We start from the raw sequence: 19,062 nt of genomic DNA, 5'->3' as shown, positions 1-19,062 counted from the left end.
TTTGAATGACTTTTGCTGGTAACTGTATTCTGTGTGATATCAGTTTTCTCTGACTATTTTAAGAGATGTCAATTGTCTACTGTGAAGCACTTTGGACTGCAATGATTGAATGAAAGGTGCTATACAAATAATTAGTACAGTACTACTAAAAGTAAAAGTACTCATAATACAAATTTGCCCATTTCATAAAAATATATATGACACGTTTGGATTATAGTTATTGATGCATTATTGTGTTTTTAAAAGCCTGTAAAGGTTTACTTGACTTTGTATACTGCAGAGTAACTTGTGAATTTACTCCGGCAGTGGCTCAGTCAGTATGGGGCTTGGACTGTGAGCTGTGTGGTCTCCGGTTCAAGTCCCCGACCAGACCTAAATATGGAGTGCAAACTGGTACTTGGAGAGGTCTCAGTTCACCTCCTGCCCTGCCGTGGTGTCCATGACCAACCCCCCCACAAATTATAATGTAGTTTGTTGCTCTAAGATCCAAGGGGTACATTTTCCACAAATCGACCCTTATTTTGAAAGGTATGACCGGAAGCCGTCTCCTCGACTCTTATCTTCAAAGGTATGACCGGAAGCCGTCTCCTCCAATCTGGTTAATTTGACGCAGGTGTGTGTGTCGGGGTTAAAAATGATACCTGTATGAAATTATTTATCGGTCAAGTGATGAGAGCAATGGCTGAACCGGCAGAAATCCCCGTTCTCAGCCGACCCATGGAAACGGTACGTCTTTATTCATATAATGTTGTCTTCAATGACTTAAAAAAAAAACGAAAGATCACGGTGACGAAGTAGCTAGTTAGCTAAATAGCTACAGTAGTTAACGGCTAATTGAACAGCCGTTAGGCTAATTTCAAACATTTTGGAAATTGGTGGTCACTTAAAAATTAGGGTGTGAAGATATTGTTAAACATGTAATATTGTTTTTTTTGTATGGTTTCATGTCCTTAAGATAATTCAATTAATACTAGAGACCTTTTAATGGGAGCAACATTTTTTAATTTTTTTTATGACCGGTTTTGCTCATTGTAAATTAACCAAATACTGGAGAGCATCCCAACATTTCTTAACTATAGTGCAGGAAAAGAGGCATATATTTAATGTGTTGTGAGAAATGCAAGGGTGGTGCAGTGACGCGTCCTAAAACCCTGAAGTAAGCTCCGGTTCCCTCGACAAAAACGCAATGCAATTTCTCCATAGGATTTTGGAAAATAGCTGGAAATAAGGTCTGTGGTTGACACAAATTTATGAGACGGATCACGTTTTGTTCAGTCGGATAATCTCCACATGTCTACCCTTCTTTTATAATTTTCTAATCGTAAATCTAATCGCCAGAAGCTAAATGCTAACGTTATGCTAATCGAACTACAGCATGGTCGCACGACTTCAACGTCACGCCAATTTAAGATCCATATTCAAACATACAGATTCAAAATGGTACAAGTTGAAGCGTTTGTTTTAACAGTTTGCAGGAGGCAGGTAGCCTACTTGCTTTAAAGCAGAACACGGGGAAAAAACAAATTTTAGCGGGAGTGTTTACGTGTTCGGCGTAATGACGTACAACGGCCTCGATAACTTCTGTAGTCCTATTCAGTAGGGATGGGAATTTGAATGTATATTCGACCCCCAAAAAAACGGTTAACCGAAATGTACATATCCTATAAAAAAAATACATGATCAAATAAGTATAGAAACCAAGTCGAATTTGTCAAATGTATTGCACTGGTGATCACAGTTTGAACAGTTGACAGCTATAGGCCTACAGCTTTCATGCTTAAAACATAACTTGGTTTTTAAATTAAAGAGGGATCATACACGAGCAACATAACCGGTTAGGGTAACGTAACCCTATTACAACAGAGATCAACAACCTGTAACAGGGACTATGCACAGAATGCAGCTATTCAATACTCATTCTTCTGAAAGAAAATGAAAATGTCTACTCAGGGGAGAGGCGGGTGCGGAGCCGATTCACAATCAGGCCAGCTGTAGAGAAGACCCTCTCAGCTGGAATTTGGGCATAAGATGAGGTTTGAGTCTGCGTGATCTGCGTGTAGTGAGGGCCATATCATTAGCTAGAACTAGCTAGATCTGATGGATTTGGACATAAACGCGAGTGAAGTATAACCGGACGCGAGAGAGAGATCAGCACCTGCAGCTCTGCCTGCTGTGAGGGACCGGTGAGCGGAGCAACACACACCTTTTAGACCTAACGCATTTAGCTAAAATATATATGATATATATTCATAACTCATATTCGAATACCTGAATAATTTCGAATATTCGATTAATCGTTCCCATCCCTACTATTCAGCCACTTGGTAACAACCATTGTTTTTCAGACATGTAAACTCATCAGAAATCACCAGTGGGGTCACTGCTGATGGATTTAATGTCGTAGAACTAAACGTGATCCGTCTCTTAAATGCGTCTCGACCACAGAACTTATTTCCAGATATTTTCCAAAACCCTATGGAGGAATCCCATTGCTTTTTTGTCGAGAGAACCGGAATTGGTAAAATGCTAACTTACTTCCGGGTTTTAGGACACGTCACTGCACCACTCTATTCTGCTGACTGGTCATTAAACGGGCAGTTCGGCTATTTAAAAAATATATATACTTTACCTAGCTACAGGTGACGTCACTAGCTCACTCTTTAAAACCTTTCTTTTTGCAGGATGGCGTCATGGCGGCCATTAAAGAGGAAACGTCTCTCGTAGAAGCTTTTGAAAACAATTTCGAAATTTCACAGGTTCGTTTAAAGTTTTACATTTAATAAAATAGATCAGAAATGGTGAGGGGAAACTTTTGTAGCTTCAATGGTCAACCTACAACAGAGATAGTATTATTTTATTTTAGTTTTACTCCTTTTTATTTGTATTTTTACTTAATTTATGGTTTGTGAGCTGAGCTGTTTGGTTTTTGTATTTATGTATTTATTTATTTCTCTGTACAGCACTTTGGTCTGAAGCTTACAAATCAGAAATCCTTTATTAGTCCCAGAATAGCGGGAAAAAATGCTTTACACATAAAGCTGTGTTGTATAGAAAAGTTAACCAAAATCCATTACTCTAGCCATTTTAATACCTAAAATAAACACCAATACTTGAAGGAAATAAGTACATGAAGTATTTGAGAATCTAGTTAAACAGTCCACCACCCACTCTCCTTTCAAAATGTTGGTCATTAAATATTTCGAATTGTCGAAAACAACCCTGTTAACAAATCAGTTTATGAAATGTTGCTGGAAATATAAGAGATTAATGAATGACTTGCTGAAACTTTCTGTGATCTTTGTGACCAGGATGTTAAACCGGCAGCATCTGCAGCCTCAGAGGAGACGGAGAACAGAGAGAAACCGGATGATGATGAAGAAGACAGACAGCAGGACGAAGAGAAGGAAAGTCCTCCAGACGGACAGCAGGACGAAGAGAAGGAAAGTCCTCCAGACGGACAGCAGGACGAAGAGAAGGAAAGTCCTCCAGAGGGACAGCCAACGGTCGATCCGCCTGCAGCCGAACCCTCCAGCACCGAGACAAAGGTAATGACTGGTTTAAAGAACAATTTGTTATATAAATAAAATGAACTGACCTGTAGTCAAATTTTTCTTAGTATAGAATATTGTAAGATTATTTTTTATTACGGAACTTTGGAAATGTTATTAATGTAACCCTTTTTTTTTTATGGGTATCACCTAAATATATTTGGTATGCAGGGTTTTGTCTAAACTGGGTAACAGGGGCTGTAGAAAAGTCCCCAAAGTTATAAGTTATTGTTATATATTTTCAGTTATCATACAGAGTTGATACCCATTTAGTTATGTTTTCATAGTGGGGAGGGGCTAAGCCACGTGTTTTGGGTGACGTCATACATCAGAGGTTAATGTGCTTCAGAAGTTGCAGGAAAGTTGTGCAGTGCCGTCTTAAGTGTTTCGTATTGTTTGCGTAAATGAAGGAGAAACCACACGCATATCTATGTTGGCCTAAATCAGTAAAGAAGTCGAGCATTATCTCAGCTCCTCTATTCTGGATCTTTGGCCTTAAGGGGTGTTCTGGCCGACACCCCGGGGTGAACCTAGTGATAGACACAAAACTAGTGCCAACACTTGAGTTATCCTTAACTCTCCACTACAGGGGGGTATACTACGAAGCAGGATGTTCTCTTAGCCGGCTAACTTCAGGGAAAACTCTGGGTTTCCGGTCCTACGAAGCTGGTTCTCTTTTTAGCGGCTAGATCTCCATGGTAACTTAGGCTGTGCGGCTAACCTGGTTGGGAGCAGGTTAGGTTGCAGGCTAAGAGCTCAACTCAGTGAAAGCACTGCCTGCTGACCAATCAGAGCTCAGTGTGCAGAGTTTAAAGCGATCAAGACATATTACAGGAGAAAGGAAATACAGAAAAGCTGCCGTTGCAGGAAAGACGGCCGGCAAAAATCACGGACTGTGTGAACGTGAACATTAATAGAATATCACCTCCAATCTTCAGAGCAATCTGACTATTATAACGTTAGCGTTAAGAAAGCTTACTTAAATACCTGCCACAACATAAGTAACCGGATCAAAGTAACATTAAGTACAGTCCGCGGCATATCACATCATCATGTATCATATATTTCCGTATCTGGCCGTGCAACACTCACAGTGTCACATACTGTATGCAGAAGTATTATTTTAAGCAACACATTAAGTTGACGAAACACTCGAGTCAAATGTAATTAAAGTCAGATCGTGTCTTAGACGGGGCAGTGATATCATGAACCTGTTAATGTACGCATTCAAACACTTTTTCTGTTACCAGCTGTATTCACCTTGTAGGTGCAGCTATGTGGCTTTGATCCTGGATAAAGTGTTTAAGTCATGGATGTTTAAAGTTTAACGTCTTCATATTTGTCTAATATTATAGTTGACTTTTCATTCAGGAAGTATGACGCTGCACTGTCAGTACGCTTCTCCATGTTTGTGATTGGTCGAATGCTCCAAATACCACCCCTTTCATGTGAACGCGCACCTAACTAGATAGGACACGGCTGGCTTGAGCGATCCACTTGATAACCCGCGGCCAACCGGCTAACTCAAACATATCCAGGTTAGGTTGAACCAGCTTCGTAGTATACCCCCCAGGGGCGCTGCGCCCTCTTCGTTTCAACGTGCACCAAAATGCTGATTTTCTCTGTAAAATGTTAAAGTGATGCCAACCAAAACTATATTTCTGTTCGTCAAATGCGGTATAATTACTCACAAAATATGAAAATCGTGTGAAATAGACGATCAGACCACAGAGACAGCTTTGTTTTTACGGAGCTCCATTATTGTTTACATCTGCAGCTCCATCTTGTATACGGGCGCCATGTTCTCGTGAGAATTTATATATCTTATATACAAGCTCAGCGCCCCAGTATTGCCCTCATACTATATTCTCCTAGAAAAAGCCCTGGTATGATTGGTTAGACTCCGATATTTTCTTACCATCTAGTATAACTAGGTAGCACCCTGAGAAATGAACTGATGATCGATAACTAAAGAGCTCTTTGTGTGTCAGTGGGCGCTTGGCGCTGCGTGTCGGGCAGTGTGGTCGGAGGACAGGACGGTGTACCCGGCGATCGTGGTTTCTCTGTACGGAGAACGCTGCAGAGTCCGCTTCAACGACTACGGCAACTATAAGGACTTGGCACTGAGCGAGCTCCAAGCGCCCGACGATGCTCCTCAGACACCGATAGAAAATTGCCTGGTAACATGGATAATGTTTATAACTTTTCACGTACAGTTCAAGATGTTTTCACCCTTAAAATCACTGTTACTGAACTTCTCACAATTTGTTACTGTACATTTGTAATGTCCACATGTATATTTTCTACTTTTTTTTAATGCTATTTGATTTATATTGAGATGTTTACATTTTGAAATGTTTATTTCTTTAGATTTGTATTGTACAATGCCATGTCTTTTCATGCTGCTGCAACTCAAACTTATCTTAATTATGACGCCAGAAACCTCCATTGGATGAAGAAGACCATTGGATCGAGTCGAAAGCTCTGGTGCGTATGAAAGCTAGCATTTTTTATTTTCCAATCAAGCCTGGGAAATATTAGGGATTTTCTTTCTGTTCTATTTAAGGTTATTTTACATAGTTTAATATTTTCTGACAAACTGACAGCAGCATTTCCTCGGCAACAAAGACACATTTGAGCCTTAATTGAAAAAAATATAGTCGGCTCATGGTGGCCTTAAGAGTTTGTTTGTTTGGTACTTGACCTTTTAACAAACCCATTTAATAATAACTGAATATTTTACAGTCTTGTATTAATTCATATTACATGTTAAGATACCTTTTTATAGGTTGTATGGCAGTATAGATTTTAAGACACGTGCAATATCTGAGTTTCCACTTTACTTTCACAATTTGGGATTAATAATGTCTATCTAAACACATTTGAGCCGTAATATAAAAAATAGTTTAATCTGTATACACCGTGTTGCCGTCTCTTTACAGGACTGGAAACCTGGCTCTCGATGTCGGGCCGTTTACTCGGAGGACAGTATGGTCTACCCGGCTGTGGTCCTTTGGGTCAAAGGTGAGCGCTGCTGCGTTCGCTTCGACGGCTATGAGAACGAGGAGGAACAGGAAGTGAGCGCCTTGCTGAGCCTCGGCGCGCTGCACGGCAACAGCATGAGCGCCGCAGCGAAGGTGAACATCTGTGTGTCAACAGTTTCAAACATATTTTATTTTTTGTAATATATTTTTTATTGACATTTGGCAGCAAACAATTAGTGTTTTTCAAGACATAGTAATTGTACATCTTAAGTTTGTCTGTCCGAAATGCCTCTTTTCTTTTTTTACTCAAAGATAAAACAGTAAATAGTACGAAGAATACGAACATTAGAGAGTGATCAGGACTTCACAGTAAAATCATACCTTCGTAAAAATAAAATCTGGCCTATGAGGTTTTACGAAATCAGTCCACTTTCTCCGTCGTGACACAAATAGTTCAGTCATATTTTCAGAAACATAACGATGTCGACTTCAATGGTTGCTGATTTTAAATAATTGAAGACTGAATTTTTTATTTTTTTATTATTGACTTCTATAGAAGTTCTTTTATAATGTTTTACGTGACGCTACGATAATGTAACAGGACAAGTTAACAGTCAAGGTTGGGTAATATTTTCAGTAGAAACTGCAAAGTGTATGTCCAGGATAAAGACCTGTATTATTTGTTGTTTTTGTTGTGAAGTAACATAATTGCTTCACTATGCATGGTTAGATCAACGTCATCATGAATTGTGACTTAAAATGCACAAAATCTGTGAGTTAAATCCAACCTTTTAAATCTCTAAGAAACTATCTAATTCTTTTACTTGGTTTTTATCGTGGAAATAGTTTTTTCTTCAAATATTACCCCCTCCCCGAGCTCTGTTATTGATTTGATTTAAAACTACCATTTGGATAGAACTCCTCTCATACCCCATCTTGATATCATTCAAACTTTGGATGGTGGACCCACAGAGAGTTGCCATCAGAAACAATGCCTGACGTGTTTTGGACGTAATCTCGTCTTTGTTTACATTAGCAAGCCTCACTAACACTCAGAGCTAACCTGTACCGGAGAGCACATGTGTTTTTTAAAAAGCAGGAAATAAAAAAAGGAACTCACCTTGTGATAAACCCGCAAGAGAGAAAGACTTTGAGCTCCATACTGTTTCAGAAATAATCCTTGATGTGGTTTAGAACAGGATGGCGTTTTATCACAGCAGAATTTAACTTTATCTCCGGTAGAATTCTGATCAGGCATTAGCTCCGCCTCCCCTTTTTTATTTTTTTCAAGCTAAGGACCCAAAATCCGCGTTTCCTAACAGGGCTGCAAAAGAGGGGTATGAGCAGTATGAGGCATGGCTACAAAGTGGGAACTGTTTGGGATTTGAAGCAAAAAACTTCAGACATGTTTTGTATAGGTATGGCCCTACAATATATATATTTCCAATATAGCATTATAGATTCACTTTAAGATTTAAACCCATGTGTTTTGTTTGGTCCTGCAGGGCAGCAACTGGAAGCCGAGTGCAACCACCAGCGGCAGCAAAACCAATGTGGACTGGAAGAGGAGGAGGAGAGAGGAGAACCAGGGGGAGAGAGCAGGGAGAGAGGAGAACCAGGGGGCGAGAGCAGGGAGAGAGGAGAACCAGGGGGCGAGAGCAGGGAGAGAGGAGAACCAGGGGGCGAGAGCAGGGAGAGAGAGGAGGGCAGGGGGGAGAGAGGAGGAGCAGCAGCAGCAGCAGAACTTCTCCTGGGTGAGTAACTAAACAAGAAAATGAGCTGGTTCTGAGTGTACGGGCCTTTTTAATGTTAGTCCCACCTGCTGGTCAACTGTTGGTGTTGCATTCATTAAAAAAGGGTTTCAGCCACGTCAGCCAGAGACATATGCTGGACAAAATGATCATTTATTTGTTTATTCCACACATGGCAGTTGTTTTTAAAACAAAAACATGTACAATTTACAAAACATGTACCCTTATACTGTTTTATTTATTATAGCGAATGGTGGAAAGGAGTACGGAGAAGAAAATCTTATTTTACCTGCTTAGACTTAAAAAACAAAACAAATGAAATAACCATAAAAAAGCAATATTCTTTCAGTCACAGTTGCTTAAAAATACTGAAACATAAAACCAGAACACAATCAGAAGTCACCTTCATACTGTCTAATTACGCTTTCTGTGTTAGAGTTTTACTCGCTACAGGGTGTATTGATGGTTTGTGACTCTGCAGACCGTTTACATGCAGAAAAACCTTTATAACACACAAGGGGACGGGTCATAACCAGAAAAGCATGACATGGGACCTTTAACAACATGTATAATTAAATACAGCAAATAAGATTCCACCTTTCAGACCTGCAGGTGTTTTGTTGCCACCGGTGGAAGCTGGTTGTATTAATTGATGTTGTTGTTGTGTGTCTGCAGCTGAAAGAGAAAGTCAGTAATAATCATCAGCGTAAAGTGGAGAAGGAATCAGAAGAGAAGCAGAACGACGAAACTCAGACACCGCCCAACAACATGTTCTCTTTCTTCCCTCCCTTTGCTCCTCAACCTCCTGGCTCCGGGGTACAACTAATATCTTATTTATTAATAACTAATATTCCTGTGTGTCTGACAAAGATGGCCAAGTACACACATCCTGTACTCAAGTAGAAGTACAGATACTCGTGGTAAAAGTAGAAGTACTGACTAAACTTCTTTACTCAAGTCAAAGTAAAGAGGCTTTGAAATGTACTTCAGTAAAAAGTACCCATAACTAGCAGCTGTTTTAAAGAGTACCTGACCTCCCTTTATATTAATAGAACAATAATGTCATTGTTAGCTAATGAATGTTTCCATGGTGACCAACGGCAACATGACAACGTTTCCATTGGTCCCTCTTCTCTAGAGAAGACCAGGAAATGATGGATACACGGATCGTGTTCAAATCAATAGGCACGCAATGACTCTAAATAATAATGATCACGCCACCAAACACACATTCAGACTAAAGGAACCAGCCTGTTTGGAAAATGAGAGAAGTAGAAAGTACAGGTATTTGAGTTCAACATGTAAGAAGTAGAAAGTACAGGTATTTGTGTTCAACATGTAAGAAGTAGAAAGTACAGGTATTTGTGTTCAACATGTAAGAAGTAGAAAGTACAGGTATTTGAGTTCAACATGTAAGAAGTAGAAAGTACAGGTATTTGAGTTCAACATGTAAGAAGTAGAAAGTACAGGTATTTGTGTTCAACATGTAAGAAGTAGAAAGTACAGGTATTTGTGTTCAACATGTAAGAAGTAGAAAGTACAGGTATTTGAGTTCAACATGTAAGAAGTAGAAAGTACAGGTATTTGTGTTCAACATGTAAGAAGTAGAAAGTACAGGTATTTGTGTTCAACATGTAAGAAGTAGAAAGTACAGGTATTTGTGTTCAACATGTGAGAAGTAGAAAGTACAGGTATTTGTGTTCAACATGTGAGAACTAGAAAGTACAGGTATTTGTGTTCAACATGTAAGAAGTAGAAAGTACAGGTATTTGTGTTCAACATGTGAGAAGTAGAAAGTACAGGTATTTGGGTTCAACATGTAAGAAGTAGAAAGTACAGGTATTTGTGTTCAACATGTGAGAAGTAGAAAGTACAGGTATTTGTGTTCAACATGTGAGAAGTAGAAAGTACAGGTATTTGTGTTCAACATGTAAGAAGTAGAAAGTACAGGTATTTGGGTTCAACAGGTAAGAAGTAGAAAGTACAGGTATTTGTGTTCAACATGTGAGAAGTAGAAAGTACAGGTATTTGTGTTCAACATGTAAGAAGTAGAAAGTACAGGTATTTGTGTTCAACATGTAAGAAGTAGAAAGTACAGGTATTTGTGTTCAACATGTAAGAAGTAGAAAGTACAGGTATTTGTGTTCAACATGTAAGAAGTAGAAAGTACAGGTATTTGGGTTCAAAATGTAAGAAGTAGAAAGTACAGGTATTTGGGTTCAACATGTAAGAAGTAGAAAGTACAGGTATTTGTGTTCAACATGTGAGAAGTAGAAAGTACAGGTATTTGTGTTCAACATGTGAGAAGTAGAAAGTACAGGTATTTGTGTTCAACATGTAAGAAGTAGAAAGTACAGGTATTTGTGTTCAACATGTAAGAAGTCAAAGTAAAAAGTCGTCAGAAAAATAAGTAGTGCAGTAAAGTACTGATACCAGAAACATGTACTTAAGTTCAGTAAGGAAGTATTTGTACTCTACTACTTCCCACCTCTCTGTCTGACTCTTCTCTGTCTCCAGGACTCGGTGTCCTTCATCCCTCCTCCTCCCCCTCTCTGGACGTTTGGCAGCTCTGCAGACACTGACGCCTCCTCCAGCATGTTGATGCTGTGGTACATGTGCGGCTTCCACACCGGCAGCTACATGGTCAGTGACGCGATTAAATCCTTCTCAAATGCACAAAAACAGCTGACCCCTGACGTCCCTGCAAAGTTGAAAATAACTTTAGGAAGATAACATTTTAGGGATAACCATTCGAACTTAACAAGATCTTTTTAAGTATCATGGATTTCCTTTTGTAGTGTAGAAAACGTATTATCATTTCAAGCCACTTTGCAAAAATGTTAAGCTTAACTACAAATGTACTGTTAAGTGCCTCGATAAACATCCACCTGTTTGCCATCTTGCAATTTACTTATTAATCTAAATAGTTGTCACCGTAATAACCCGTATTTCATTTCGTCTTAATGTGCAATATTTAATTAATACATTTTACGTTCTGTTCTGTTTCTTCATATTCTATTTACGTGTATATAGACTTCTTGCAGTATTTTTGTATTTTATTATACATCGTTGGAGGAGCTCAGGTCAGAATAATTTCATTGCCATTTCTACACTTTAGCTTATGAGCATATGAGATTAAAACCTTTGAATCTTGAAAAAGTTTTAAGATATGAAGTATGTTTCACTGGATTTGATTTACATTTTAACAGAGCTTCCAAGAAATCCATGTGTTATTTGGCACCATGTAGTGTAAATAGCTGTCTTTCAATGTGTTACCCAAAGGAATCTGAACTGATGTGTCTTTGTGTTTTCAGGCTCAGCAGGCGTTCAACTCCAACTCCACAGACTGAGGTAAGAACACACAGGTGGACTCTTTACTCACCTGAGTGTACACAGTTCATTCATAGAAAGGTAAAAGGGGTTCATACCAAATATAACTTATAGGAGCATTCAGAAGTGTTATCAAACACAGCTGCAACCATTATCGACGTATAGGTTTGTTGATCAACGGAAAAATATTCACCAAGTATTTTGATAATAGAAAAATCATTAGTAAGTCATTTTGAAAACAAAAATATTACAGAATGTGTTTCAGCCAGTTTAGATTCCCTTATTGTTTCTGTCTCAGTCTTGTTTTAGATTGTATTCAATCTGACAACATGTACCCCTCCCTCATCAACCTTGAAGTGTAGCCTCAGTATCAGCCCAGCCCAGAGGTCTGTACTACGAAGCTGGTTCAACCTAACCTGGATATGTTTGAGTTAGCCGGTTGGCCTAATCCAAAACATACGCGCTCTCGCTAAACGGTACTACGACGCGGGTTATCAAGTGGATCGCTCAAGCCAGCCGTGTCCTATCTAGTTAGGAGCGTTCACATGAAAGGGGTGGTATTTGGAGCATTCGACCAATCACAAACATGGAGAAGCGTACTGACAGCGCAGCGTCATACTTCCTGAATGAAAAGTCAACTTTAATATTAGACATATGAAGAAGTTAAACTTTAAACATCCATGACTTAAACACTTTATCCAGGATAACCCGCAGTACTTTTCCCACTTTAGTTCTGATATAGTTCCAAAATGTCGCGTTCACACCAAAAAGAGCCGGAACAAAAATTAGTTCATGAGAACCTTTTTACCCCCTTTCCCGTCCCTGCTAGAGAGCAGGGACTCTCATGGGATAGAAAGGTTCCTATGTCTGATTGGCTGGGCGGATTGCAAACCACGCCCCGTAAAACTCCCAAAAAGTCTTGTGAAGCTGCCATTTTATTATCCTCGCATTGTATTATTAGCATTAGCATCATTAGCATTAGTCCAGCGCACAAACGCAGAGAGACTAACTTATGGCAACACAAAATAAAACATGGGAGCGGTGGAGATGAGGAGGTGTCGGTGTTCTAGCGATTTACTCGGAAGGCTTCAGTAGAAGCTGCTGGGAGTCCCAGCAGCTTCTACTGAAGCCAGTCACTAACTCCGGGGACTTCCGGCCGGGGACTTTGGGTGGCAGTATACGCCGTGAAGTTGTTTGCGGCCTGCCAGTAAACCCAAAGCAGAAGAAGAAGAAGTGACGTCAGTGGCTTCATTTGACTAATCCTCCCCCAGGGACTTATTCCAGTGTGAACGCGATCTGTACTTAGTTCATCAGAACTAAAGAGTTCTCATGAACTAAGTTCTGATGAACCTTTGTGGGAAAAGTTCTGCGATGTGCACCTGAATACAGCTGGTAAAAGAAAAAGTGTTTGAATGCGTACATTAACAGGTTTATGATATCACTGCCCCGTCTAAGACACGATCTGACTTTAATTACATTTGTCTCGAGTGTTTCGTCAACTTAATGTGTTGCTTAAAATAATACTTATGCATACAGTATGTGACACTGTGAGGTCTTGTAACGTGTCCAACTCTGGTCCTTAGTGCCATGTACATTTTCGAATTGATTTATTTTAAGCTCCAACCACCGGAATTCATTCTATTCAGTCTGTTACAGACCTCAGGTCGATGAGGGAGGGAGACATACAGATTGAGGAAAACATTCACTAGGAGAGTCTTCTTGACTAATAAAATGAGTTCTGGGGGTTGGAGCTTAGAACTTTCCCGCTTTCAATTTTAAGGACCAACCTACTGAGGCTGAACTTCCAGGTTGATGAGGGAGGGGTAAATGTAGTTGGAATTAGAATAAAATTCAACAGGAGAGTTTTCTTGACTGATAGAATGAATTCCGGTGATTGGAGCTTAAAATAAATCAATTCAAAAATGTACATGGCACTAAGGACCACCCTAATTTACATATGACAAATACTTTAAACTGCATTTTTAAAGTGGAGAGCTGTGCTGATTTCAAAGAGGTAGTGTGGAGAAGAAATGTGCATTATTTAAAATCCTTATTTAATTTAAATTACAATTTTGTCTGATAACCGGTTAAATAAATGGACATTACTTACTCACAAGTATAACAAAAATAAATAACAAATGAAATGTAACTTTGATTAAATGACAGAATCTGAAAACTTGGAATCCAGTCGTTCATCTCACATTCATTTTATTTTCTCTGCTTCAGAAACGGAGAGCATTTTGGAACGAGTTGCAGCCGGGACTATGCTGTTTATTTTTTCCCTTGAAGGTGCATTTATTCTGTATATTTTAAAGATACTTTTATTTATTCTTAGTTATATGTTTTCATGCTGGAGTGTTTTGAAGCTACAGCGTGCAGAAGCAGTTTGTGTTCGGAGAGTTTAAGAGACGTTTGGATGTTTCTGTTTGATTATGTTGAGAATGAATCTCTTACGACCTGTTAAAGAATGAAATGCACATATTCAGAGGAACACCTATTTTGTTATTAAAAAAAGGGGAACAACTGTATATCCCTCTTTGTGTTGCAGTCTATACATATCAGAAAATATATTTCCTCCTCCCGCTGTGCACCTCTCAGACTCATTATTTCTGTTATTTAACTTTACTCTGACCCTCTCCCGTGTGAGTCAGAAGTCAAACGCTGAGGAAGATGTTGACGTGTCTTTGACGTAAACGGTGACACTTGGAGACCCTGAAACGTCATCCCACTTCCTCTTCCTTCTGAGGCAGCTGGTTTAAAGGAACAGTAAATACCTGGGTGTGGAAACAAAGAAAGAGAATTCAGAAAAAATACTTTGCCAATAACATAAATATTAAATAAGAAACATATTTAAATAAACATTACAAAATAAGATTTACTCACATGTGGGGGAAACTTCTGAAGCAATGGAGAGTCAGGACTCAGAGAGACGAGGAGAGCTGGAGCTTTGATGGCAAACACTGACGGTTTATTTGGAGTTACGGCCGGAGAACTGACAAGACAGGTGGTGTGTCACGAGTTGACACAGCGGTTGCCAAACCAATTCTGAAGAACTTTCTGCAGTTCGAGGTTTTAACTAGTTCAGAGTGTAATAATCAACATTCTTCATCAGTGAGACTAAAGCAATATGGACCCTGAATCTAACTAGAGCTCTCGTCCATAGGAAAGAATGTGCGCCAGGGAGCCTTCGTCCCTGAACAGTAAACTACCTCATGGCGGCTTGTGCTCCGTCATAGACTGGCAGGGCCATTTCTAGTTTTTTTGGGGGCCCTATGCAAGATGCTGTTTGGGGGCCCTAGTTTTTACAGTTTTTGAACTACAATGAATGATGAATGTAGCCTTTAAGATGATCTGTGGAGATGCATCAATCTGTTACACTTTAAGAGGAAAACAGGCTAATTTCATGAAAACCAAGCAATTGAAACTTCCAAAAAATTATATTAAAAAAGGTAAACAATAGTGGTGCGTTCACATCGGACGCAATGCGATGTTTTGGGGTCGACGCGATTACATGTAAAGTCAATGCAGAGACGCAAATTCGCTCCGAGGGCGAGCATGAAGCGGTGGAAACAAATTTCGCGGCGCGATTGAAGGGGGCCGCGACAAACGCTCAAATTCAATTTTTTTCAACTCGCCGTCATATTCGCGTGACGCGATTTCCCGGTAGCCAATCAGCGATGAGAATCTCAGCCTGACATTCAACCAGAAAACATTCAGCTGTTAGCAGTTAGCACACTGAGCTCACAGCTCCTCATATCTGTTCAGAAACTGGACAAAAGTTAAACAAGTCCAAACCACAGACTGTCTGTGTCATGGAGAATACAGTCGCTGGTTTATTTGTCTGTAGGCCGTTGTTGTGAGTGTGGACGGTCGGAGCATATACTGCGTTAGCTTAGCCGATCTCCATTCAGATAACAAGGATTTTAAAAGGTGTTTCGCCTGCCGTCTGTCTGCAGACTTGTCAAAGCATTATTTCGTGGTCTTTACTAACGGGTATCAGTATGTTGTTACTTCGGCATCATTTAGAAACGTGTATTACAATTTAATCAAGGTATATGTTCATTTTGTTGTAGTTGTAGCCCCCTGGCCAGCGCGTCTTGATTGAATGATGCGAGTAAACACAGCTGGCAGCCGCGGTGAAACTCGAGCGATTAGAGCGAAGCGAATATTCGCATCGCGTCCGGCGTGAACGCAGCATAAGGCTCCTCTACGTCAATAAATGCAAGAGATGCAGCATTTGCTCAACAATATATAATTTACATTTTTCATCTTCCTCAGACGTCACTCATTGGCTGACAGCCCAACGATGATTTGGACTTTATTGATCCCCAAAAACACAAGCCACAGCTTTGCTATCATTGCAGTGTAGTTGTGTTTATATCCTACATTTGATTTTTAAGCATATAATGCTTCACCGAACACAGGAGGGGGCTTGGCTGTCTACAAATAAAGACGGCTATTTTTAATTCTCCCCAAATATATTGTGGCTGAACCGGAACTTTCAGCTTGGGAGCCCCCTAGTGGCCGCGGGGGCCCTATGCATCTGCATAGTCCGCCTATAGGAAGAAATGGCCCAAGCTGCCCCTCCTTAAGAGATAGCAGCAATACCCAAGGCCGTAGACCTATGCCATGGGAAAGGAGACCGTGAAGAGAGAAAACGATTAACTGTGTCGAAGGTTGAATACTTAAGCAAATTATTATCACATTTTTAAGTATATATATATATATATATATACTTAAAAATGTGATAACATAACGCATTTATAAAAATGTGAAGATATTCATGTAAAATGTAGTGTCTTTTTAACATGAATATATTTATAAAAAATAATTGGTCACAAATTGACCTTCTGGTCGAATTGGATGCACCGAAGTTTTAAAAAAATCACTTCCACAAAATGTCCTTCCTGTGTGCCGGGCGGAGGTTTCTCTCCTCTGACCTGGAGGTGAGTCGCTGCTTGTCTCATTATCAGCGGGTAAATATCCTCTCTCTGACGTCAGCGCGGCTCACATATAAAATCAAATCCTTCATCTCTGAGACACCTCCGTGTACAGAGGACCGTCTGAGGCGTCCTGCGTTTCCCAGAGTCCTTCAGTGTCCGAGTTGATCAGCGGCATCATGGTGAGTCGAAGGATTCTGCTCCTCAGCGCCTCCTGCTGGCTGCTCGTTGCGCTCGGAAACAGCGAAGAGCGATCGCCTGAAGACGTCATCGTTACACAAGAGGAGCGAAAACTGGTGAGTGAAGAAACCAAAAAATATACAGAAGCCTGTTTCCGCCGATGTGATTATAAAAATACATTCTGGAAGTACTTGAGGTTTTTTTAAACACCCCCCAAAATGTTTTTTATTATTCAAAGAAAGTCTTTAAATATGATGTCAAGTATTTTTAAAATTAGGCTTCATCTCATTCTTCGATCTGACTGGTGAAAAAAATAAGGGTTTTTTTGTAATCTGAATCATGTCAAGAGGGACTAAAGAAGTTATCCAATATATTATTTAAATATTTGTTTTACTAGACTAGGTTTTCAGATTGAAAAAGCAAATGTGCACAGAAATTATAAATATACAATAATAAAAAAATAGAGACATGATTACAAAAATATTTACATTGTCTGACTCAAAAGTGGAAGAACAGTGAATCCTGAGATGTCTCAGCAGACTGAGACCCCGTTTACACGAGGACAAAACGGGTTGTTGGATCCGCATAGCTTCTCTTGCGTATAGCCCTTTCATTTACACGAGGCCGTAACAAAACAATAGAAACGGACCCCACAAACGATAACGGGTCCCAAGGTGGATAGATTTGCAAACGAAACGCTCTGGGGGGTCAAACGGCTCCGTGTAATCGCCTCTATACGATCATTTTCTGATAACGATTAAATAGCCCCGCCTCCCTCTCCCCACGTCTCCTGCCCAGAGATCAGCTGCTGGGCTGTCAGAAGAGGGGGAGGAAAAGAGAGGCTCCGTTTATTATTATAGAGTCGTTATCAATTTCTTATAAAGCTCAATAAATAACAAAGAAGACCTCTGACCGGCACTTTTCTAATTTTGTACGGAAGATTTAAACTTCAACGGACATGTTGACCGGCGAAAAAAATGTAAACATCATAGAACGTAATGAAGCTGCAGACGCGTTGAATGGTTTGTATTGTCAATAGAGTATATGGTCTCGTTTCTCTCCTCAGATTGAAGCTCTACAGGAAGTCTTGGAGCGATTAAAGAACAAACAGCTGCCGTCGTCAGAGAGGAAGCTCGGCTGGCTTCCTGCAGTAAGATCTATTATTTATTTATCTCTTAAAGGTAGGGTAGGTAAGAATGGAGAAATCAGCTGGAGTGCGCTAGAATTAGAAAGTACATAACTTCCATACATAGCCCCTCCTCCAACACACACGAACGCACACATGACCAATGAGTGCACGAGATAAGTTTGTGCACAGATGGAAGGCTGACAGGCAGGTAGGCCATCCATTTATTTTATCCGGGCCGGCTCAGATGATTGGTCGTGCTTTTTACAGCGCCACGGCTTCCACAGATGACATTTTTTTTGTATGTATTTATTGTCAAAGCATTTAATATATTCATTGCTATCGGGATGTTAAGAGCATTCCATGGAATATAACAGTGTTTCTGAAGTGAATTACCTACCCCAGCTTATTTTATCTCTGTATCAATGTTACGATGTATTCGAGCTGAGAACAATAGTATGAAATCAGAAATCAGGTTTATCACCAGGTAGGTTGACACGTACGAGGAATTTGACTTGGTGTTGTGGTGCATACATACAAATTAAAAACACACATAGAAAACTATTTTAAGATATACTTAACGATGCTCTACATCTCATGAGTTGTTGCAGCAGTTTTTGAGTTCCCATTATGTATCACACGGATATGGTGCATGAGTTGGTCTTAAATATTTGTTGTACTCGGGATCCAAGGAGAACAAATGCTCCATGAATGTACTCCTGCTTTATTGATTCTGTGTGTGTCTGTGCGTATGTGTGTCAGTGTGATGCAGGGGAGCAGTGTGCGGTGCGTAAAGGCGCGAGGATCGGGAAGTTGTGTGGATGTCCCGGAGGAACCGTCTGTAACTACATCGTCCTCAAGTGTCTGTAGCAACTTCCTGTCTTTCTGAACTACAAAATAAAGGCGGCTTTTTCAAAACTCCACTTCTCTTTTTCTATTCTGCTAAATCTTAATGAAACATGAAAGTAGCTAGAAAAAGATCAGAAGAAAACGCATCATTTAAATCATTAATATAGGATAATTTTACATTTGTTGGCCCATGAGACACTCCCTTCAGGTAGCCTACAATGTGGTTTTACCTTTTGGAAAAAGCCCCATTTAAACCATAGACTGTATATATAATTATAGATTTAAACCCAATATCTTGAAGTTTTTAAAAAAGTAGATCTTATTGTGAAAAGCCTAATATTTACCCAAAAGGAT

General features: G+C 39.8%; 2 protein-coding genes across 3 annotated transcripts; both read left to right on the top strand.

Annotated features, from left to right (window-relative positions):
• The first annotated feature begins 569 nt into the window (after positions 1-569).
• LOC307035727 (uncharacterized protein) lies at positions 570-14,141 on the top strand. Of its 2 annotated transcripts, XM_079675378.1 has the most exons (11): positions 570-726; positions 2,682-2,756; positions 3,309-3,545; positions 5,540-5,728; positions 5,988-6,035; positions 6,491-6,685; positions 8,038-8,286; positions 8,959-9,099; positions 10,801-10,926; positions 11,598-11,634; positions 13,840-14,141. In XM_079675378.1, exons 1-10 carry the CDS (start codon positions 646-648, stop codon positions 11,631-11,633), a joined length of 1,377 nt encoding a protein of 458 aa, XP_079531504.1. In that variant the 5' UTR covers positions 570-645; the 3' UTR covers position 11,634; positions 13,840-14,141. The 2 variants fall into 2 exon arrangements, with proteins under 2 accessions (XP_079531504.1, XP_079531505.1); XM_079675379.1 differs by lacking the exon at positions 2,682-2,756 and having other exon boundaries at positions 574-726.
• Positions 14,142-16,473: 2,332 nt separating this feature from the next.
• On the top strand, positions 16,474-18,774 carry LOC307035737 (cocaine- and amphetamine-regulated transcript protein-like). Its single transcript, XM_079675400.1, has 3 exons — positions 16,474-16,849; positions 17,800-17,883; positions 18,622-18,774. The coding sequence occupies exons 1-3, from the start codon at positions 16,733-16,735 to the stop codon at positions 18,727-18,729; spliced, it is 309 nt and encodes a 102-aa protein (XP_079531526.1). The 5' UTR covers positions 16,474-16,732; the 3' UTR covers positions 18,730-18,774.
• The last annotated feature ends 288 nt before the right edge of the window (positions 18,775-19,062 follow it).

This window comes from Notothenia rossii, assembly GCF_949606895.1.
Source record: "Notothenia rossii genome assembly, chromosome: 1".
NCBI classification, from domain to species: domain Eukaryota; kingdom Metazoa; phylum Chordata; class Actinopteri; order Perciformes; family Nototheniidae; genus Notothenia; species Notothenia rossii.
This window is presented reverse-complemented; position numbering and strand designations above follow the sequence as displayed.